Source organism: Penicillium antarcticum (assembly GCF_028974205.1).
Source record: "Penicillium antarcticum strain IBT 31339 chromosome Unknown utg000003l_segment0_segment0, whole genome shotgun sequence".
Taxonomy (NCBI): Eukaryota; Fungi; Ascomycota; class Eurotiomycetes; order Eurotiales; family Aspergillaceae; genus Penicillium; species Penicillium antarcticum.
In genome coordinates this window covers 2,384,324-2,406,034 of record NW_026695301.1, presented here as the reverse complement: position 1 = coordinate 2,406,034, position 21,711 = coordinate 2,384,324, and the positions used below count along the sequence as shown (strand labels likewise).

General features: G+C 49.8%; 10 protein-coding genes across 10 annotated transcripts; 4 read left to right on the top strand and 6 right to left on the bottom strand.

The window, feature by feature from the left end:
* Positions 1–627: 627 nt before the first annotated feature.
* On the top strand, positions 628–2,453 carry N7508_003619 (putative amidase; the record flags this gene model as incomplete). The annotated part of the gene is made up of 2 exons (XM_058461685.1): positions 628–941; positions 995–2,453. The coding sequence occupies 2 exons, from the start codon at positions 628–630 to the stop codon at positions 2,451–2,453; spliced, it is 1,773 nt and encodes a 590-aa protein (XP_058322262.1).
* A 1,222-nt stretch (positions 2,454–3,675) lies between these two features.
* On the top strand, positions 3,676–4,963 carry N7508_003618 (polysaccharide lyase family 1 protein; the record flags this gene model as incomplete). Its single annotated transcript, XM_058461684.1, has 4 exons — positions 3,676–4,010; positions 4,060–4,185; positions 4,237–4,567; positions 4,625–4,963. The coding sequence occupies 4 exons, from the start codon at positions 3,676–3,678 to the stop codon at positions 4,961–4,963; spliced, it is 1,131 nt and encodes a 376-aa protein (XP_058322261.1).
* Positions 4,964–5,320: 357 nt separating this feature from the next.
* N7508_003617 (putative sexual development protein (LsdA)) lies at positions 5,321–6,433 on the bottom strand (the record flags this gene model as incomplete). Its single annotated transcript, XM_058461683.1, has 2 exons — positions 5,321–6,028; positions 6,086–6,433. 2 exons carry the CDS (start codon positions 6,431–6,433, stop codon positions 5,321–5,323), a joined length of 1,056 nt encoding a protein of 351 aa, XP_058322260.1.
* A 263-nt stretch (positions 6,434–6,696) lies between these two features.
* Positions 6,697–8,695, bottom strand: N7508_003616 (putative MFS hexose transporter; the record flags this gene model as incomplete). The annotated part of the gene is made up of 9 exons (XM_058461682.1): positions 6,697–6,949; positions 7,004–7,241; positions 7,300–7,402; positions 7,452–7,783; positions 7,833–7,943; positions 7,993–8,139; positions 8,196–8,299; positions 8,348–8,473; positions 8,529–8,695. 9 exons carry the CDS (start codon positions 8,693–8,695, stop codon positions 6,697–6,699), a joined length of 1,581 nt encoding a protein of 526 aa, XP_058322259.1.
* A 1,078-nt stretch (positions 8,696–9,773) lies between these two features.
* On the top strand, positions 9,774–10,716 carry N7508_003615 (uncharacterized protein; the record flags this gene model as incomplete). Its single annotated transcript, XM_058461681.1, has 2 exons — positions 9,774–10,283; positions 10,339–10,716. The coding sequence occupies 2 exons, from the start codon at positions 9,774–9,776 to the stop codon at positions 10,714–10,716; spliced, it is 888 nt and encodes a 295-aa protein (XP_058322258.1).
* A 249-nt stretch (positions 10,717–10,965) lies between these two features.
* On the bottom strand, positions 10,966–12,767 carry N7508_003614 (uncharacterized protein; the record flags this gene model as incomplete). Its single annotated transcript, XM_058461680.1, has 3 exons — positions 10,966–11,622; positions 11,688–12,437; positions 12,507–12,767. 3 exons carry the CDS (start codon positions 12,765–12,767, stop codon positions 10,966–10,968), a joined length of 1,668 nt encoding a protein of 555 aa, XP_058322257.1.
* An 898-nt stretch (positions 12,768–13,665) lies between these two features.
* N7508_003613 (SDR family NAD(P)-dependent oxidoreductase) lies at positions 13,666–14,564 on the bottom strand (the record flags this gene model as incomplete). The annotated part of the gene is made up of 2 exons (XM_058461679.1): positions 13,666–13,998; positions 14,172–14,564. The coding sequence occupies 2 exons, from the start codon at positions 14,562–14,564 to the stop codon at positions 13,666–13,668; spliced, it is 726 nt and encodes a 241-aa protein (XP_058322256.1).
* A 296-nt stretch (positions 14,565–14,860) lies between these two features.
* N7508_003612 (uncharacterized protein) lies at positions 14,861–18,355 on the bottom strand (the record flags this gene model as incomplete). Its single annotated transcript, XM_058461678.1, has 6 exons — positions 14,861–15,020; positions 15,081–15,440; positions 15,498–16,627; positions 16,685–18,032; positions 18,087–18,119; positions 18,201–18,355. 6 exons carry the CDS (start codon positions 18,353–18,355, stop codon positions 14,861–14,863), a joined length of 3,186 nt encoding a protein of 1,061 aa, XP_058322255.1.
* An 834-nt stretch (positions 18,356–19,189) lies between these two features.
* On the top strand, positions 19,190–19,693 carry N7508_003611 (RlpA-like double-psi beta-barrel domain-containing protein; the record flags this gene model as incomplete). Its single annotated transcript, XM_058461677.1, has 2 exons — positions 19,190–19,251; positions 19,339–19,693. 2 exons carry the CDS (start codon positions 19,190–19,192, stop codon positions 19,691–19,693), a joined length of 417 nt encoding a protein of 138 aa, XP_058322254.1.
* A 191-nt stretch (positions 19,694–19,884) lies between these two features.
* On the bottom strand, positions 19,885–21,507 carry N7508_003610 (HesA/MoeB/ThiF family protein; the record flags this gene model as incomplete). The annotated part of the gene is made up of 3 exons (XM_058461676.1): positions 19,885–20,914; positions 20,974–21,124; positions 21,261–21,507. 3 exons carry the CDS (start codon positions 21,505–21,507, stop codon positions 19,885–19,887), a joined length of 1,428 nt encoding a protein of 475 aa, XP_058322253.1.
* Positions 21,508–21,711: the final 204 nt, after the last annotated feature.

Here is a 21,711-nt window from a genome sequence, read left to right as displayed (position 1 = left end):
ACGAAACTTAGTGATTCTCTTACGGTTTGTGTGTCTGTAGACTTTCAGGGGTAGATAATGTTCGTATCACAACCTAACACATAGTCAAAGAGCCTCAGAAACTTCTCAATTCCAATACACCGAAGTGTAACCGAGCTTCAAACGGGGGTTACCAACCAATCAACAACACCTAGTGGAGCTGGATCGATCGTTCGATCTCACGGAACAAAAGTCGGTTCCGACGTTGCAGAGTGGGCCTGCAGACTCTTCATCGTGCGAGCTACGCAACTGATTAGGCAGGTGGGAAGCTATAAGTCGCGCTAGTATAGATTGATCTCATATATCGCGCACACTTCTGATGCCGGCGGAAGAATAAAAGCTTGGCCTTAGTTGGAATAACGCCACAGTCGGACCCGACTCATCCGTTTGGAACACGAGAATCAATAGTTTCATTTGAATGGAACGCCCTAGAATAGAAGGATAGAAAGAAGCGAGGAAAACACGCCTAAATGGTCAAACTTTGACCAAGGGATTAGTCATGACACGGGCCCACCTCAGCGGTTTGTGTTGGCGTTGGAGTATATCTCTGCGAACTCCCCAAGATCTTCACTCCCACATGGTTTTTGGTGGAGTTTGATCATCCTTGTCATGGCGCCTTTACTCCAGACTTTGGTGAGCGGCCTTGCCTTGGCAGGCTCTGTCGTTGCTGTTCCTCACAAGCAACACGAGGAGACCGACATCTTGGTCGAGTCTCAAATCCTGACCAACCCCTATGCCTATGACTTCCCTCGTTTGGGTGCCCCTGGGGCTAAACTCTTCCCTATGCGCCGTTGCCACGGCTTTAAGCTAGAGGAGGCTACCGTTGATCAGATTCAGGAGCAACTGACCAATGGTACTTTCAGCAGCGTTGAGCTGTTGGGATGCTACCTGGACCGTATTCACCAAACGCAGCCTTACTTGAAGTATGTCATACAAAGACACCCCTCCTAAAAATGATATATCTGACCTTTCTCAGTGCTATCCTGCAATTCAACCCGGATGCTTTCTCCATTGCCCAGAAGCTCGATGCCGAGCGTGCTACTGGCAAGGTTCGCGGTCCCCTCCACGGTATCCCCTTCATTGTCAAGGACAACATTGCCAGCAAGGACCGCATGGAAACCACCGCTGGTAGCTGGGCTCTGCTTGGTAGCGTTGTTCCCCGTGACTCTTACGTCGTCAATGGCCTCCGTAAGGCCGGTGCTTTGCTTCTTGGCAAGGGTGCCCTGAGCGAGTGGGCTGATATGCGCTCCAACAACTACTCCGAGGGCTTCACTGCCCGCGGTGGTCAGTGCCGTAGTGCCTACAACTTCACCGTCAACCCCGGTGGTAGCAGCACTGGTCCCGGTGTTGCTGTCGGAGCCAACCTGGTTCCTATTGCCCTTGGAACTGAGACTGATGGCAGTGTTATCAACCCTGCTCAGAGAAACTCCATCGTTGGCATTAAGCCTACTGTTGGTCTGACCTCTCGCGCCGGTGTAATCCCCGAGTCCCTGCACCAGGACACTGTGGGTACCTTTGGTAAGACTGTCCGTGATGCTGTCTACGCCCTCGACGCCATCTACGGCATTGACACTCGTGACAACTATACCCTCGCTCAGAAGGGTCTGACCCCCAAGGGGGGTTACACCCAGTTCCTGAGCAAGAAGGGTGCCCTCAAGGGCGCCGTCTTCGGTATCCCTTGGGAGTCCTTCTGGGCCCTCGGCGACGCTGACCAGATCTCCCAACTCCTCGAGCTGGTCGAGCTGATCAAGTCCGCCGGCGCGACCATCATCAACGGCACCGAGCTGCCTCACTATAAGCAGATTGTCTCCCCCGACGGCTGGAACTGGGACTACGGTTCCACCCGTGGCTTTGCCAACGAGTCCGAGTACTCATACATCAAGGTCGACTTCTACAATAACCTGCGCGACTACCTCTCCGAGGTCAATAACACCAACGTCCGCACCGTCGAAGACTTGGTGCAGTACAACACCGACAACTACGGCTCCGAGGGTGGTCTCCCTGGCATTCACCCAGCCTTCGGCTCCGGCCAGGATGGTCTTATCGCCTCCCTCGAGAGCAAGGGTATCATGAACGAGACCTACTTCCAGGCTCTGGAGTTCTGCCAGCGCACCACCCGCGAGGAGGGCATTGACGCTGCCCTGAAGCACGGCAACCGTACTCTTGACGGTCTTCTGGTTCCCCCCGACGTCGCTCAGAGCATCCAGATCGCCGCCCAGGCTGGTTACCCCGTTATCACCGTTCCGGCTGGCACCAGCGATGTCTCTGGCATGCCATACGGTCTTGCCATTATGAACACTGCGTTCTCGGAGTCGACTTTGATCAAGTACGCCAGTGCTATCGAGGATTTGCAGAAGACTTCCGGCACCAAGTGGCAACGCTCTCTGCCGGAATGGCGCGGATACCTTGAGCGCAACTTGCCCGTCATCATGTAAAAAAAAAACGGGGACTTAATAGCGGCATGAAGTCTTTGTCTCTAAGCTGTATACTATCACTGATGATATAGATTATATTAATGAGTAGATGAATTCATTTGAATTGATTCTACTTTAGTTTGGATATTCGGAAATCACCCGACTTACGAGGTTCTTCTAGAAGAATAGGATCTTTCTTTATTGGGAAAAATGACCGTTGATAGCAGCTTAGCATTTAATATCGAGTGAGTCCACCAGAATTCCCCGAAATTACTGCTTAACCTGGTGGCTACCTTGTGGGTCTGATATGGCTATGATGGGTGACAAACCTACTCCTACCCGGGTGTCCGGATCGACCCGCACGCAGGAACAAGCTGATCGTCGCAGTTCTTCCCATTGACGCGAAATAAAGAACCCTGCGATCGACATTGTGCACGGAGATGGGAAACCTATTCTCTCTCCCAAACGGTCGCCAAGACGGAGAATCCTTCACGGAAATATTCTCTCCAGAGTCTCCCCTCAGAGCCCGGAGCAGCCAACGACATGCTCAGATAACTTAGCTCTCACGCCAATTTTACCCCCCGGAGATCAAGCTGAACCTAGAGTAACGCCGACACCACAAATGGAACAAGCTTACTCCATCCAGTTACATTGTGGAGACTTCAGCCACAAGCGTGAAACAACCTCATGCACCGGTGCTGATCCTCTAACGCTGGCTGAATTTACGGCGTACCAGCCTCGAACACTTTACTTTAATTCCTGGAAAATGCCATATTTGCCGCTGCACAATATAGCCGTGGCTGAAATTACCCATTTGACCGTTGGATACATCCAATTGGCGATCAATGCCACCATCCACACAACCTAGAACGCGTCTCTTTCCAATTTCTTCCACCTTTCCCGGGTCTCCCACGAGGACCCCCCCTGAAAGATATGATGCATTCTGGGATCTTTCTCCGCAATGATGTGGTCCCATGGTCCCATAGACTACACCATAGGGTTTCGGTCGCCATTCGCCGGCCCACGAGGCCTCACTATCTTCCAAACAACAAATGAACCAGGAGGTTGACCAGTGTGGGGGTCGGAGGGTCGAGCTTCTTCATGCAAGTTTGCTAGCCTACAACAAGTGCAAGCCTTAGTATGCAAGTACCTCAGCCATCTATATAAGAATCATGCCCGACAGGCCTGCCACTTTTTTCTTCATCCTCTCCAACTCAATTCCCCGACAGTGCCAGACCTCAATATGAAGTTCACTGCCATCCTCGCAGCTCTCGCTGCCCAGGCTGCTGCCATTTCCGTCTCCGGTGCTGCGGAGGGTTTCGCCAAGGGTGTTACTGGTGGTGGCTCTGCTACTCCTGTCTACCCCAGCACCACTGCCGAGCTGGTTTCGTACCTTGGTGACTCTTCCCCTCGTGTCATTGTCCTCACCAAGACCTTTGACTTCCGCAACACCGAGGGTACTACCACCGGTACCGGTTGCGCTCCCTGGGGAACTGCTTCTGCTTGCCAGCTTGCTATCAACAAGGACGACTGGTGCAACAATTACGAGTCGTCTGCTCCCTCCGTCTCCGTGAGCTAGTAAGTATCCTCGTTCTACTTCAAATGATCCATACTAACGCACTCCCAGCGACAATGCCGGTTCCCTCGGTATCACCATTGCCTCCGACAAGACCCTGCTGGGCTCCGGTTCCGCCGGTATCATCAAGGGCAAGGGCCTCCGTATCGTCAGCGGTGCCAGCAACATCATCATCCAGTGAGAAACCCCACAAGAAACTCAATATGAACCACCCACTAACGGAACCAGGAATGTCGCCGTCACTGACATCAACCCCAAGTACGTCTGGGGTGGAGACGCCATCACCATCGACAACGCCGACTTGGTCTGGGTTGACCACGTTACCACCGCCCGCATTGGTCGCCAGCACATCGTCCTCGGCACTTCTGCCTCCAAGCGCGTGACCCTCTCCAACAACTTCATCAACGGCGTCACCGACTACTCTGCCACCTGTGACGGCTACCACTACTGGGGTATCTACCTCGACGGATCCAGCGACCTCGTCACCATGAAGGGCAACTACATCTACAAGACCTCCGGCCGCGCCCCCAAGGTCCAGGGTAACACTCTTCTGCACGCTGTAAGTGACTCCACCCCAAACACCATCAACCAACCCCCAAACTAATATGCAATCCAGGTCAACAACTACTGGTACTCCAACTCCGGTCACGCCTTCGAGATCGGCAGCGGCGGCAACGTCCTCGCCGAAGGAAACGTTTTCCAGAATATCCCCACCGTCGTTGAGACCCCCATCTCCGGCCAGCTCTTCACCTCGCCCGACACTACTACCAACGCCAAGTGCAGCACTTACCTCGGCCGTTCGTGTCAAATCAACGGATTCGGATCTTCCGGCTCTTTCAGCCAGGCTGATACCAATTTCCTTGTTAACTTCGAGGGCAAGAACATTGCCTCTGCTTCTGCTTACGGCACTGTTGTTTCTAGTGTTACTTCTAATGCTGGTCAGGGTAACCTGTAAATCAATCTTAAATGATTGGCTCAAGTTGAGGTTGAGGTCCTTGGTTGTGGGTAGGCCTGTTGGTTGGATTTATGTGCTTCCTTTTGGATCTGGTGGGGTTTGTGAAGGTTGAAAAGAACATAATTGATTTTGATTATTATTCTATTCTATGTCTATCATTCATTACAATACGTTATACGTTTTATATTCGTGAATTGTGGATTCACAATTTCAAGTAATCGGTCTCAGTGGCAAAAGAATGAGTTTCTGAGTTTGCCCATTTGTGCTCAATCCTGAGTTCATAATAATAACAGGGAGTACACAGCTCTGCCAAAATCCACCAAAACTCCTCCAGTACAGTCTCCAGGAACAATTCAATCAGTTAATAACAAAAAGACCAGGTGCAGCAAGAGTCACCTTGGTCACCTCATAGGAATTTACAAAAGGTCCATCAGTCGTGGTAACAGCAGCAATGGTCAAGCCATTCATCTCATGCGCTTCATAAGGAAACAAAGCCTCCGCCACAACCTCATTGCCTGTCCGAGTAACAACCTGCAAGGGCTCCACAACTGGCAAATTCTGCTGGTTGATATAGGTCATCCACAGGGAGCTGTCACTGATATTCTGGTGATCAACGAAGGAAACCAAAACATTGCCAGTTCGCGCACCAGGAATGCGAATAACATGCAATGGCTCGAAAGGCTCGAAAGGGAAGGTGTGAACGTTGGGACAACTGCCAGGAATGGCGAAGTTCTGAACAGCACTGAAGGCAAAGTGGACATCGCCGGTGGTCGGGTACGGCAGTTCGCTGGGGACCTTGCCCTGCATAATGCGGAACCAGCCTTGTTGCTCGCCCTTCTCACCGATCAGGGAGGAGATTTGGCGCGCCAAGGTGAAGTCACTGCCCAAAGCGTATCGTTCGACCACGTCCTGCAGGACTCCCAGGGCAACGTCGGTGAACTTGACGGCAATCTCAATGGCTGCGTCGAAGTTATTGACGGGGATCGAGTACTGGCATGGAAGCATTGGCTCGATGCCGAAATGGGCGAGGTGGTTGTTGGAATCCAGAACTTGGAGTTCTTCTTGCTATAGATTTGATCAGCCACCGTCACCCGCAAATACCAAGTGAGAAAGCTTTCATACAGCCAGGATAACTTCCAAACCACTCAGAATGAATTGCTTGTCATCGTCACTTGCGAAGCGATACCCGGGAACTTCTGCAGTGATGTTTTCGATCAGAGCATCGAAGAAGGAAACCTCAAACATGGCATTCATTGCGATCATCTGGAGGCTGACTATGCCTCCTTCGCTGATGCTGAGGGGAGTAGGCCCGTTGGGAAGAGTACCGTGTGCATTCTCTTCGATTGTCTCCAGCTCGCTGGGACTTGGGGTGATCAGTCCGTTTGGCAGGTTCTTGTGCCCGGACACATTCAGTGGGGCGGCAAGAACATACGAGACGCCCAAAAGGATCGGGAGGATATGAAAATGCATGACAAGTATACAGGTGTAATGTGTAGAAGTGGGTTTAGTAATTGTACGGGAAGAGATGAGAGATGTGAAAAGAAGAAGGACGGAGGTTAGGGTTGTATAGATGGAAGGGACTACGCGGTGGAAGGTTCGCCGAACGTCAGTGTCGAGTCAATTGATTAGAAAAACCTATCACGGTGTAAATTGGCAATATTGGAGTGATCCTGTAGATCATTGAATTAAACAAACATATTCTCGTTCATAAATACCAACTCATCACTTGACAACTAAGCACGCTCCACATAGGATGTCGTCTCCTTCTCAGTAACCTGAATCTCCTTCTCAACCTGGTGCAGATCAACATGTGCGACAACGGCGTCATCACCGTCGAAAATTCTAGCCAGCTCCTCCAGAGTAGGACCACGAGTCTCAATATAGAAGAAGTAGACAAAGAGGAGCTCAACGAAGATCCAGACAGTGTAGATGAGCGACAAGTTCCAGTGATGAGGCAGGTTCTCCCAAGCAATGGGGTTGGTGTAGCTAAATCAGAATGTTAGCTTTATGATATCAGCCGAGATAATGCCATATACTTACTTTCCAAGGACCAAAGCGGCCTGCACAGTCAAATTCATGATCATCATACCCTTGGCACGCAGGCGATAAGGTAGAATCTCAAGCGAGTATGCAACAAGCAGACCTGACCAGGCAATGGAGTATACGACAGCGTGGAGCCAGACGAAGACGACTTGTGGGTATCCTGCGCTCTTGACATCCTGGGTTCGCTCGTAGACGGAAGATACAACAGTCCACGCGAGGAACATGAGAACCATACCTAGAAGGAATATTAGCATTTATTTTGGCTGGGCAAAGGAATTATTGTCTATACGTACCAACTGTAGAAATGAGGAAAAGAGGTCGTCGTCCGAACCGATCAACGAATAAAGCACTGGTCACAGCGACAATCAAACTGAGCAGAGTCTTACCACCATCAAGCTATAGAAATTCAGTAAGCAGCTCAGCAATCAGGGGGCAAAAAACGAACCGGAATCTTCTTGTTCTGCTCAGTAATACCCATGCTGTTGTAGATCAAGTTGGTATAGTTACTGAACAACGCATTGCCACTATATTGAGAGATAATTCCCAGCGAGACCAGAATTGCCAGACGATAACGGTTACCCTTGGTCCGCATAAAGTCGAGGTAGCTGCTGTTCTTCTGATACTGCATCTCCATGCTGATAGTCTCCTTGATCTCGCGGTATTCAAATTGGACGGTGGCGTTGTTCTTGTCTCCATTTCCGTGGTAGTAGGACAGAATATCCAAGGCTTCCTCGTAGCGCTCTTTGGAGACGAGCCAACGGGGAGATTCGGGGACCCCTAAGCATGGTCAGTTAACTGAACGATGCAGGCATATCTGAACACGTACACCAGATGAATGCGATCTGAATTAGGGCTGGGAAGATTTGGAGGATGGTCAAGCTACGCCACGACCAGTCGTTGGGGATGTTCATAGTTCCCCAAGCAATCCATGCGACGACTATATTCTGTAAGAATTTGCCCCTGAAAGAGGAGTTGAGGAGCCATACCCAATGCACCAAAGTTCCAAAGACAGTTGTAGATAGTAGTGACGATACCACGGTGTTGGGGGTGGCAGATCTCGGCAAGGAGAACCGGGGAGGCCATCTGGGCCAGACTGCCACCGAAACCGAGGAACAATCTACCGGCGACATACACTGAAGAGTGTTAGCACCCATCACAGCACCAAGAATATAGGTATAGGTCAACATACTGCCATAGTTCTTGCAGAATGCACCGAGCAAGCCACCGAAGATCATCAAAACGCACCCGATGATAATTGGGAGCTTACGACCCCATCGATCGGCAATAAAAGGACTATAAAAGTCAATATCTCCATTTAACAAGAAATATAAGGTGACTTACACAAATGGGAAACTGACAAGACTACCAATTTGGTAGGATGCATTCATCAGTCCCAACTTGGAGCCAACGGGAGTGTGGAAATAGGTCTGCCACGCATCAATGTTCTGGGAGGTATTGAGCATCATTCTATCCATAATTTTGTCAGTTGTGCAGTATGTAAAGATGAAGCTGGACTATTTACCCATCATATCCAGTAGTCGCAGAGGCAATACACAGCACCGCAGCCCACCAATAAAGCTTGCGCAGGCCTGGTTCCTGCCACCAAGTGACTCTCTCCAACTCAGGCTTCTCATTCTGAGCAGCTTGTAGCTCAGACTTGAGCGTCGACGCTCCAACTGCGATAGGCATTATGTCGTTGACGTCTGCTTAGACAAGCGCAGGGTAGATAATAGGGATTGGAATGTCCACCAAGCTCGTGACACAACAATGCAGAAAAGACTACAGAGGGGAGGGGAACATCACAGTTTTTAAACGGTTCGAATTTGCAATCTCAGGATATTTGTCGATGAGATTAACCGGTTAATGAGAGGTGGCGGCCTTGGCTGGGTTGCATGGGTTCATAGGTCCTCCCCGGATTAGTAGGCAAGGGACGTTGGAAATGCAAAACCAAAGAAAATAGGCGAGAAATTTGGCATGCGGGCACAGATCTCTTGCAGGGCTAGCACTTGAGATGGCTATTTGGCCAGTGGGCGGCCTGTCAGGGCCCATGAATACTTCCCAGCATAGTATCATCCCCGGGTTTAACTGTCTTAGGGCCTAGGCTAATTGTGCTTAGGAGGTGATAGGGGATATGATTGGTGCAAACAACGCCGTCCCAAAGTCGCGTGAGATTTAGCCTCGCTTAGGGCAAGGCCAGTTCTTTGATCTCTCCCCGGTTTGCCGGGCCGAGGCCCACCAGACGATCAACCTGGGGAAGCTCTGGTGGGGGATGCGATGCATTCTACTTTGAGGGTAAAATGGTCTGTTTGTGTACAGAGTTTGGATATCTGGCTTTTACGTCCTGAATACCAGACATGATCAGGATCTCACTCACTCCGTGCCCAAATAAGCAACCATCTTAGCCCGCGGGAAGCTAATGGCAGTGCCAAGGACCCCCTGGAGGGCTGTTCATTTGCGGGGTGCGCCATCTCCAGACTCTCGCCTGACAGCTCATTGCTATTTAGCCGGTATGCTTTCTTGGCAACGCCATCGAGTTGTTACAGGGATGGATCTTCAGCTTCAAGCAAACGCCAAAAAGAGAAGAAAGCGTAGATGGCAGACACTGACCGCCCTGGTTTGCGCGTGATTCGCGGCCTGTGAGTGGTCAGAATGGTGGCAGAATAAAATACAGGTCACCTTCCCGAAGTATTCAAAGTATTCAACTTCCATCGTTGCCAATTATCATCTGAATATGGGCTCATGCTGCAGTTCGCCACAAAAGCTCAACATGGCCAATGCCTATAAACTCTCACAAGAGCAGATCGATCACTTCATGCGGTTTGGGTACGTGCGAGTACTAGACTGCTTCTCACAGGCCAAAGCAAACGAATGGGCAGGCGATGTGTGGTCGAGACTCGGCTATTCGCCAACGGACAAGTCTACCTGGACAAATGAGATGACTTGGATGAGCGACACCAAACAAGAAGCCGTCAAGACATTTGCCCCAAAGGCATGGGCCACCATCTGCGAACTTCTCGGCGGCGAAGACCGCGTAGCACCCGAATCGGCCACCTGGAACGATGCCTTTATCATTAATCTCGGCTCGCCCGAGACCGAAGGGCAATGGTCCAATCCTGCTGATCTGCCGGGGTGGCATGTGGATGGCGACTTTTTCACGCATTTCCTTGATTCGCCCGAGCAGGCTTTGCTAGTCATACCTCTGTTCTCCGATATCAAGGATCGTGCAGGTGGCACTATGGTCTGTCCGGATGCGCTTAAGTTTATTGCCCAACACATGGTATGTGGTTGAGCCTCCCATCTACTTGGCGTCTTTTCTGACTTCCTGTATCGAGTACAATCATCCGGAGGGTGTGACTCCCTATATGCTCCCACGTGGCGAACAGCCTCTTAGTAATCCTATGGAGACTTCTTTTTATTCGGATATTGTGAAGCAGTGCTCGGAGTTTCATCAAATGACTGGTAAGATTGGCGATGTTATTCTTGTTCACCCTTTGATGGTTCACTCGGTTTCTGTCAACGGCCTGAGACATCCCCGTGTCATCACCAATCCACCGGCTCAATTGAAAAAGCCATTCAATTTTGACCGCAGTGATCCTACCAAGTACAGTCTTGTTGAAAAGAAAACTCTGTCCCTATTGGGTAAAAAAAGACTAGCCGGTTGGAAGATCCAAGGCCAAAGGGAGTATGTTACTCCTGAGAGGCTGAAGTAACCTGTCGGCACATCGAACAACCCATGTCAGCCTGAGTCCTGTGTTCTGTTTAGCCGAAACAACCCTTATGCCTCTACGAATTAGTGTTTAGCCTGAATACACCATATTGTTACCGTTATTTCTCATGATTTGTGCTGATATCTTGTTACCTGTCACTTTTTCTACTCCATCAGGTTAGTTCATCTCGTATTGTTTCACGGCTAAGTTTGTGGCGATCAAGACATGTTTTATTTTAGATATTGATTAGGTTTATGCGTGCCTGCGCCACAGGAAAACAGACGAGATACCTCCAACGAAAGCAACGCCGGTGAGGACCTCCCACAGCACTCGGAAAGCCGCGACCGAAGCAAGTGTGACTGCTTCTCTATGCTCACTTGACATCTTGACCTGGTTCATCAGGATTAAATACCCATTCGCCGTATTGACCAAGTTCCGGTCCAATCCAATACCTGTGAGTTCCTGCCTAAAAATGTTCAACAAAACAACGCCGCCAACGGGAACAGCAAATGCCATGCCCATGGCCCTCATATAATGAGAAACGGTCGTTGGCAGAGTCGACAGAGAAGGATCCTCGTCATCATTGGGCACATTCTGGACTCTGACATTATAGCTCGCGAGTAGAAGACCGTGGCCCAACCCTGCTGTGAACAACAAGAACACCCATCCCGCCGCCGGTGTTGTGCTATCCAACAGAATGGAGCAACCTCCTGAAAGAATAATCAAGATCCAACCGCTGGAGATGATCCACTGCGTGCATCTTGACTCCCTGGCAAGAATCACGCCAACAATTGCGGCGGGTACAATTTCCATCCCAACCATAGCCAGCAGGGCCACAGCCGACAACGTGGCAGACATATAGTGGGTGGACATGAAGTATAGCGGGAAGAATTGCAAATGAGCAAAGACCTATAGCCACAATATGTGAGTACATGGAATCAGCACGAAATAAAACCCAAGAATAGAAAACTCACCATGAAGCCATGCAAAAAGCAACCGAGATAAGTCATGACCATCAATCTAGAGCGAAACACCCTCCTACCAAACAGCGGATGAAGAGCCCACTTGAATTCATAAAAAACAAGCGCAAAAAAAACAGCAGCACCAACAGCAATCGGCACAATAGTCTGCCACTGCTCCCAACGATACAAACTTCCACCCCAAGTCAACCCGACAAGAACAGCTCCAGATCCCAAAAAGGCCATAGTAGCGCCGGACCAATCCAAAATGCGCAACTTGCGCAACGGAATACTCTTCGACACGCGCAAATCAACGGCAAATGGAATAGCCAACAAGCCCAGCGCGCAGAAGATGAAATTAAAATACAAAGCCCAAGTCCAGCTGGTATTATCAACAAAAATACCAGAAACAACAGGACCGAGGATGGTGCCGCACATCCGCGTTAGCAAGATATAGCACGAATACCGGGAATGGATTGACTGAGGTGTTGATTCGGCCATTATCACGAAGCAGAGACTCATTGCGCCGCCACCACCGATTCCTTGTATCATGCGGCCGATTATGAGTTCGATGAGGCTCATTGATCCGCAGCAGATTCCTGTCCCGATCGTTGCGAATACTACTGCTATTATCCACACCGGGCCGTGGCTGAATACTTCGCTCGTCATTGTGAAGTATAGTTGGCTTGTTGCGCTGAAAATGAGATAGACTGTGTTGACCCATAACGTGCTCGCGAGGGGTTTTCCGAATGTATTTGATAGTTCCTGATAGCTTTATTAGCTTTCTTCCTTTTGATCCTCATGTTGTACCAGGGGTGAATGGCTTTGACATACTGGTAATGCAGGAATCAAGCTAGTCGCATTGAAAGAATCCATCATGGACAGAATGACAATGCAGACAAAGACCAGCCATTCCCGCACACCGAACCGCCATGCGTGCTCTTCGGGTAAAGGCTCGCTCTCGAATAACTGAATCGAGCTTCCTACCGGTGGATAAGGCGTCACATCGTCGACAGTCAAGACACTATCGCGCACTCCAAAGTCGATTTTAGACTCATTGTCGAAGATTTCAGACGCGATCGAATGCCGTCCCATTTGATGCACAAGTGCTAAGTATTACCTTGGTGAAAATATGCCTTGGTAAAAATATGTTTTGGTCGATGATATTCACAGCTCCCAAATCAAAAAGCGAAGTCTCGGCGAGAAACGCATAGCTCAGCCTAGCATAAATCACAAGTTACCAACATGAGCGTAGGAGAGCAGCTGCACCTATTATGGGGATAAGGGCAAGCTTCCTTCTTCCCCTCTACCCCTTGAGGAGCGCGGAAACCTTGAAAGGAGCGTGGTTGGTTGAATTCCGCATAACAAGGGATGTTCAATGTTCAATGCCAGCGCGGCGATTGGACGGAGATCTGATCTTGCTTGGCAGGAAGGAGAATTAAACCCTCTGCTACTGTGGGGAATAGAGGCTCTGAGCTCCTGGGAATGATGGGTTACAGGGTTTGGTAAGCCCTAGATGTGGCATTCCAGCCTTCCTTCAAACCCCTTGTTGGATCTGAGTTCCACGTACAACGCCGAACATTCCGTTTGTGATGCAAGGTATTCTTCTACGTGACATCACTCCACTTTAGAGTTATGGCACCATTGGGTTATTGGTCGCGTGTCATGCGTGGTGTGCATGGGACGAACAGAAGGTTCGAGTGAGCTGCGATGTAGGTTTAGGTGTAGATGCAAGTGCTTTGATATCAAGACATCTGAACCTTCAATACCACCCCAGCTTTTCCAATTTCGCGCATAAATGTAAACTAATACTTCGAAGGCAAGACATATCCCCCAATATTAATAAAAACCGCGTAGCCCTCCCCCAGCCATGTAGGAAACAACCTCATCCTAGGACCCTCAAGCTCTCTCAAGAATCTACCAGCAACCTAAAAAGGGACCCAAATCAGCATTAATACCAATAACAAGACCCAGACAGTTAACCCCAAATCAATCATACCATAATACAATCCCCATCCCTCCTCCAATTTAAAGCAACAAGCGCAATAGCCTCAGCAACCCGATCAGGAGTATTCTTCTCCAATCCGGCCTCCTCCCACCGCTGCGCAAAACCAGCAGTGATATGAGTCGGCGTTAGAAATGGCGCAATGGCATTGACTCGGACTCCGTATTTCTGTGCCGTTGGTTGACATGCGCGTAGAAGACCAAGCACGCCGTGTTTGGAAGCTATGTAAGCTGTTACGCCCGTCCCGCCGAAATAGCTTGATGTCGATGCAACGAGGAGGATTGACTTTTGGGATTGGGGGCTGGGTGTGAAAGTGGGTGTCTTCATATAATGTAGTCCCAATCGAAGTACTACATGATTTCCAAGAACGGGTCATTTAGTTAGCCTTGCAATGGCTTCGCGTAGTAACTGCCTCCGCTGGGAAACTGATAGGATTGAGAATTAGAAGGGAGGAATATACTATTAAAGGTCCCCTTCAAGTTAACATCAATTACCCTCCCAGCCTCATAACTCTCAAGTAACTTCCCATCCTCATCAACATCCTCAAGGTCAAGCACTGGCCTGGACTCCATGATACCAGCATAAGCAACGATAATATCAAGTCCACCGAAACGGGCAATCGTCGCTTCAAAACATTCCGTCAATTCAGTCCAGTTGACGATATTAGCCGGGAAGAAGGCCGCTCGGTCTGGGTGTGCGAGTTGTGTTATGATGGTTTCTTCTGCTTCGATACGAAATTGGGATAGGTCAGCTAGGACGACGTTTGCACCTTTTTCGTTGAGGAGTTTTGTTGTTGCTAGACCGATACCGTGTGCTGCGCCGGTTATTAGGATTGTTCTGTCTTTTGTTTCTGTGAAGAGGGTGTGGTTGAGGCTGACTTGGGACATTGCTGTTTCTGTCTGGGGTGATGAAGTGGGTAGGTAGATCTTGGTGTGGTGTGTTCCCGGGGAGAAGACCGAGATGGGTGTAAGTCTGTTTTATACATCTATAGAGGTGGAGAAGCAGGATGCGGGGTATTGATTGCGATATTTGCCGCGGTTATGCGTGCAATTTATGTATGTACATGTACTTGAAGCTGGACATAATCATAAAGATGAAACACTGCTGGCGCCGTCAGTATGTACAAGCTGGGTAAGAATATGTACTTCAACTCTGACTGTCAATCGTTATCATGAAGGGTATTTCAATCTGTTTTGTCTCGGTCACCCGGTTTCGATATTGGCATGTCACTCAAGTCTACTCTTGATCCTGCCCGCGAAGGCATGCGCGATTGGGCCATTGACTCGCTCGTGCTGACGGCATGGAAGGAAAAGTCCAACTCGCCGACCAACCCTTTGACGTGTCTAAGAATAAGAAGTCAGCAAACCGGATGAGAATGAGTGTAGAGCCCTTTTTGAACATACCGGAGGAGTCTGTCAACATCACCAACGATACACCTGGTTGAGATCTGTAGAACTGCAAATGCAGCGAAACCAGGCTCTGCGATATGCCTGAGGCTCAAGATGTCCTTATCAAGCGCTTCCAAACGTTTCGTAAAACTATAGGGTCGGGGGGCCTTAAGGTATGGTGGAAGAGGTTGTCGGTTCGTGATACTAGCGGACAGAAGACATAGCAAGGATGTGACTTCGTGCGTGGTGACCTTTGCTGTTCCAACCAACCGTCTGAAATCGAGCATCCAGGCGGTATCGGTAACCTCATCGCCATCGCCGAGATGCATCAACGTATCAGACGCATAACCGAGCAAACTGAGATAGTTCACAATACTTATAAAGAAGATAGGTCAGTACTCAAATCGAAGGGAGAGCATTATCTTTACATACTTCTCAACACAGAGAATGATAGAGTCATACTGCTTCTTAGGGAATTGACCACCGATTGGGACTTCCCACCGTAGGAACTCCGAGTACGTCCGAAGACCAGCAAGCATAAGCATCTGCTTCGAAAACACCTTGTGTCGGGCTTTCTCGAGTTTCCGACCTGCGGAACTCTTGAGAAGGTAATCGCCTTCGTCACCACGCATGCGACCGGAAATAGTTTCATGGATAATAGAATAGTAGTTCGCCAAAAGATACAGCGAAGCACCCAGACTCTGTCGGAGCACCGAATGCTCCGAGATCGGATACGGGAAGAATGTCCAGATGAACGCGACAGCGATACCACCCGAGACAGTAGCAAGCCGATACGGTGCTAGTAGGTAGATGGGGTAGAAAGGCTGTCCGTTGGAAGTAGCGACTGCTTCTCCCACTTTGCGAACTTGAAGTTCGTAGCCGATGATCATTGTCGTCGTGACAATGCTGATAATGCCCACGACCCTGAAACGGAAGACCTTGATGGGGATGTAGAATGCAATGGACACAAAGATAAACAAGAATACGATGACACCTGGTGTCTTTTGGTCTGGAATATACCAGATTAGAAGACTTGCAACCATCGCAATTGTCGTGCCTAGAATTCGCAACACGAAACTGAAGATACTTTGCCCTGATGTTGGGGACATGCTCAGATTCACCATGATCATGGCCCACACCAAGCGCTGTTGAGTGAAGAATATCTGAGTATCATGTAGGAAGGCGATAATTGCGATAGTCATAGTAGCACAGGCAACGCGGAAGCCGTATGTCGACTCGAAAGAGCGAAAGAACCACGGGAGGACCCGGATCTTGTCTCCAAACTTCTGCCACACAGTACTAGGTGGAAGGTGTTCCGGGTCCTTGCGAAGCCGGTATGCCTCACCAAGTTGAAGGATGTTGTTCTGGGTATGAATGTCACCCATGTTATCATCCTCGTGCGAGTCCTCGGCACTCAAGACGGATTTGGCCCATTTCCACAATCTCTTGCCGCCAGGAATGACCAGCCGAGTCTTTGACAATTTTCCTTTTGCAGCGACATGATCAGCATAGCGCACAAAGTCCAAGACGGTTTGACCAGTCGAGTACAGCAATTGCTCCATCTACAATTTGGTTAGCTGGCGCAGCACAGAGCTCCACCTAGGGGGAAGGGGTCTTACATAGAGGAACAGATACAGCTGTCGTCGACTGCGCTCTTTCTGTGTAGCCGAGGTATCCAAAAAGTCGGACTCCAAAATGTCAGGACTGGTGGGATGATCGAAGAAGTCGGGTGGTAGTGTGATTCCCTTCTCCTCTGCCCAAGTCTGCAAAGCGAGACGCTTTGCGCTTCGAAACTCTCCAAGCTTCTTCTCAAAATGATCCGTGAACGCTTTTTCGCCGGGGGCGGTATCCTGCGCTGTTGCTTCCACATCCTTGCCTTCCTCGGTCGCATTATCATCCAAGGTGTTTGCCTTGGCCGTGCGCTTTGGTGGCTTTGTCAACAAGAACACATAAGACGTATGCAGAAGTCCTTCGTCAATTGTCTGAATCATCGTGGCAAAAGGATCATGTACCGCTCTCATGATATCATTCCACTCATGCACAACGCGCTCTCGCACATCTTCCGGAACTGCATCCAAATTGGCATCAATAGGCTGATTCCATCTGTTATAATCCGACAATCGCTGGAAGATATCGACGACAAAGCTCAGCCCAACAACCGGAATCATGATCTGGCGAAGATGACGGAAGATCGCTTGAAGATCATCCGGTCCCAGTTTGCCCAATGCAACTTCACGCTTCGCAAAAGTGAGATCACCATGGAGTTTCGCATGAAGATCTGTGATCTGGCGGATCGCACCGCGAATCGCTTCCGCCTCCGCGCTATAGACCTTTCCTTTCTTGCTAAACTTCTCACGGGCATCATCAAAGGTCTCGGTGCGACCGAACATGTCATCCTTTTCCAAACTCTCAAAATATACAGCATGAGCTTTCAGGGCGGAGCGAAGACCACCAATGTAACCGGCCATTTGCTTGAAGACAGCCTGACGTGAAGTCATAGGAAGGATGAACAGAGACGTGACGGTCGAAATAGCAAGACCAGTTAGGCACGACTCCAGCAACCGCTTCACCATAGCAATTGCAGCAGCCATATTCTGCATCTGCGGTGAGTAAACTGAAGCAATGTTGCAAAACATGGCGTATATAATGACGGGGAATTGCAGCTGTGGGTACTTGGCGCGGAAGGTATGAACCATCCAGATCTGGAAAAAGAGCCAAACACCACTGACTGCAGATGCAGAAGAGTTGTAAGTGCCACTAGAGGGAGTGGTTGTATGTTGCCTAGCTTTCACACTTGAATACATGGTCAAGAGCGCAAAACAGGCCGCTATGCAGACAGCAAGAACATCAAAAATCATCATCTGGATGAACTTTGCCCGAGGCATGATCGCAAAGCCCAAAATAGAGATGATGGCCATTAGATAGCCCAGAGTCGTGAACTGGTGGGCAACTGGCATGGCCTGGTAACTGTGACCGAGGTTAGATAACACGGTCTGGAAAATCATCGGGCTGGTCACTCACATAGCCACAGCAATAGTTGGAGGAAGTCCACCCCTAGTGCAATAGTTAGCGAGCTATACCCCAGAACAAAATATCTTCCAAGGGCACAGGGGTACAGGGTACACAGAGACATACTTCATCATCAACAAGACAGTCGGCCGATCCAACCCAGTCTTCACCCAAATTTTCTTGCAAAAACCAACAAAAGTCTGCTTCTCCTTGGGAGGCTCATCCTGCGCGTCCGAGTCAAACGAAGCCGCCGACTGGCGTGACGTCGTTCGCGACGCCATATTTACACGAGGTTGACGCCGTGCAGGTCTTGGCTCAGATCTTCAGGAAGGAGGTGTCATGAACACGTGATCTGAGCACGGTGGCCAAAATGGCATCAAGTATAAGTTGGAAGCGCTGTACACAATGCAAAGCTCTCGAACACTGAAGGGACGTCGGGACAACCTCCCGCCTCCCAAGGTTTGTGGACCGCGGAAACATTACCGCAGTGGAACCGAGAACGGTTCTGCGTTGGCGTAACCTTCTACTTGTAGATCGGTGGATGAAGTATATAAACTATCGACGGTGTAGGTATAAGTTAATATGCAGGCATGGATGGTTGCACGAACTACTGATTGTACTTTTGTTCATTGATCTTAGCTTGGATCTCGGTCGTGGGTCGCGACAAATGTCCCGTACTATTGCTAAAAATTCAATGGGCGTCGGGAGGAGTAACCGAGTGAAAGTAAACGATGTTAGCCCTCTTATTTGGTTTCTTTCCATTGTAGAGATGTTTGGTCATTGTGATGCCCTCAACCATGCCCTATATCCTCGATGCCTTGAATGAAACCCACAAACCTCCATGGACTTTCCTTCTTCCTCTACCATATCCCCCGTCCCCTTCTATTACTCCGCAAAAGTGTAGTACTCGATATGCCTTTCATCCTGCATTTGGCCTTTGATACTCCGATCTCTGTATATCTAGGACCTCGGCCTGGATACCTGGAGTGGACAGAGATACATCGGATCCAAACGCAGTTCTTGATCTTCTGCCAGCCTCCATCTTTCAGCCAACTTGTCCTTCTCCAAGGAAAGTTTTCATGATGTTTTTTAATCTCAACACCATGTTGACCACCATGATGGTGTCTTTCCTCATCGAAGGCGCCATCGCTGCTCCCACCGATCTGGACGCGGCTCGGTAAGTTAGAGACATGACCCAAGCTCACATATCACCTCTGCCCCTCAATAGACAAACAGCTATGAGCCAAACTGACCAGAAAAATAGCCCCGCCAATCAAGGAAAGATCACCTCGGAGATCAGCGGCGGTCCCTACTCCGGCGACCTGACCTGGTTCTACACCGGTCTCGGCGCATGTGGCCGCTGGAACGTCGAGACTGACTGGATCGTCGCCGTTTCCCGCATTGTCTTTGACCGGCAGGCCCGTGGCACCAACCCTAATAACAATGGCCTCTGTGGTCAGAAGATACACATCCAGCGTGATGGTCATACCGTCGAGGCTACCGTTGTTGATCGTTGCGAGGATTGTAAGGAGAATGATATCGATGTTACTCGTTCTCTCTTCCAGCAGTTTGACAACCTCGACCGTGGCCGTATTGATATTGTTTGGTGGTGGAACTAGGGCTCACTGAGGGGTTACTTTCCAATGGTATTTGACGATGGCGGCCCTCAGCTGCCAGGGTCAGACTGTGGATGGCCTCTTGGTGATTTGTGATTTGTGAATGGGAATGGAATATGCAATGATGATGAGGATATGTTCATGACTTTGATTTTCGAGGAATTTTCGAGCTTCACGCCGAGAGGCATGAATCGTTAGTATTCGGGCCACTCTGAATCTACCTGTTCCTTCCACGATCGTAGACCACCGCGGATATCACCAATAAACCGCTGTCCGTTCTGATCTAGTCCTAGCTCCTTCATCTTCTTCACCACAATCTGTGAGTCATTTCCTAGACGGCAGACAACGTAGATCGGATTACTGGACTCGGAGACGAGTTCAGACGGTAACCAAGAAGGCAATGTCGGAGCTTCCTGCTCGGCATCGGCCGCCTGTGGCTTCGTAAGCCCAGAGGCAAGAATATCCGAGATAGGGATGTTAAGGCTATTTTCCAAGCTGCAGATTTCGAATTGTCCCTTATCTCGCACATCGATTACCGTGTGTGGTTGTGACACAGCGGAGACACCAGGATACTTCTCGTAATACTCCCGTGCAGAGATACGTTCCTCGGGACCAAGCAATGATGGCAAAATTACAGAACCACAAAAGAATACATAGTCCGTCGATCCGGACTTGATCGTGTCCAACGTGACTGTCGCCTCAGCAGAGCACACTGCACAGTTTGCTCGGCGCGAACGAAGACGAATTGTCCGGACCAGGGGACTCGAGTATGCAGAGAAGACATGCAGAGCTGGAGGATTGCGAGGAGTACTCGCAGCACCGCCCGCGACATCAGCATCAGGCGCGGTAATGACCTTGATCGCCTCGAGGGCCTGCAAGACACCCATAGTCCCGACAACCGGGCCCAAGATACCACCATCAGCACAACTGACTACACTATCAGCCGGTGGCGGCCTGGGAAACACACAGCGATAGCACGGTCCTCCAGACTTGTCACCCGGAGCTCGGGGTGGGTCGTTCAACACCATAAGCTGGCCCTCGGTCCGCAAAGCGGACGCAGAAACCAACGGTTTCCCGGTAAGAACTGCAGTATCCGAGATCAAATAACGTGTTGCCGGGTTATCCGTACAGTCGAGGATTAAATCATAATTCTGGAAGATCGCAAGCGCCTCGTCGGGCATGAGGTGTGTTCGGTGTGCGATGTACGTGGGATGCGGGTTAAGCCTAGATGCAGAACACTGTCAGCAGAGAGCTCAAATCTGCGAACCAAAGACAGCACTCACTCGCGAAGCGACTCAATCGCACTATCCACCTTATACTTCCCAACATTCTTGGTCCGGTGCAGCACCTGGCGATGCAGATTCGACACCTCGACCGTATCCCCATCAATCAACCCAATAGTACCAACGCCAGCACCAGCAAGATATTGCGCAGCTGGACATCCCAATCCTCCAGCTCCTACGAGCAGAATCCTGGCCGATCGAAGTTTCAGTTGGCCTGCATTTCAGAAGAGTGCAATCAGCCCAATTGCCCGAGATCCCCAAGACGCGCATAAGCCGCCATCGCTCACCTTTAAGTCCAACTTGGGAAACAATCATCTGTCGTCCATATCGTTTATATTCCTCTTGGAGCAGTGGCCACCGTCGTCCGTGGCCATTCCGGTCGTTGTGTTCGTTTCCCGCGGTTGTTGTGGTTGCGCTGTCTGATTGCGCTGCTTGTTCGGCGTTCGCGAGGTCGCGTTTCAGTCCAGCGAGTTGTTCCTCTGTTGCTGTGATCTGGGCGCGCAGGGATGCGCATGTTTCTTCGAGGGAGCCCATGGAGAATGTTGAAGAGGAATTTGACGCGAGGGGAAATCGATAAGTTCCCCGCGGCTTTTTTTGTGGGTCCGAAGTATTCCGCATATTCACGGATGAACAGATGAACAGTTGTAGATATGTTTATAATTATGCGAATGAGACTGAAACATAAGGCGTAGTCATTCAAATCAATTCTTGTTTATATCTGCCAAGTGTATGTATATA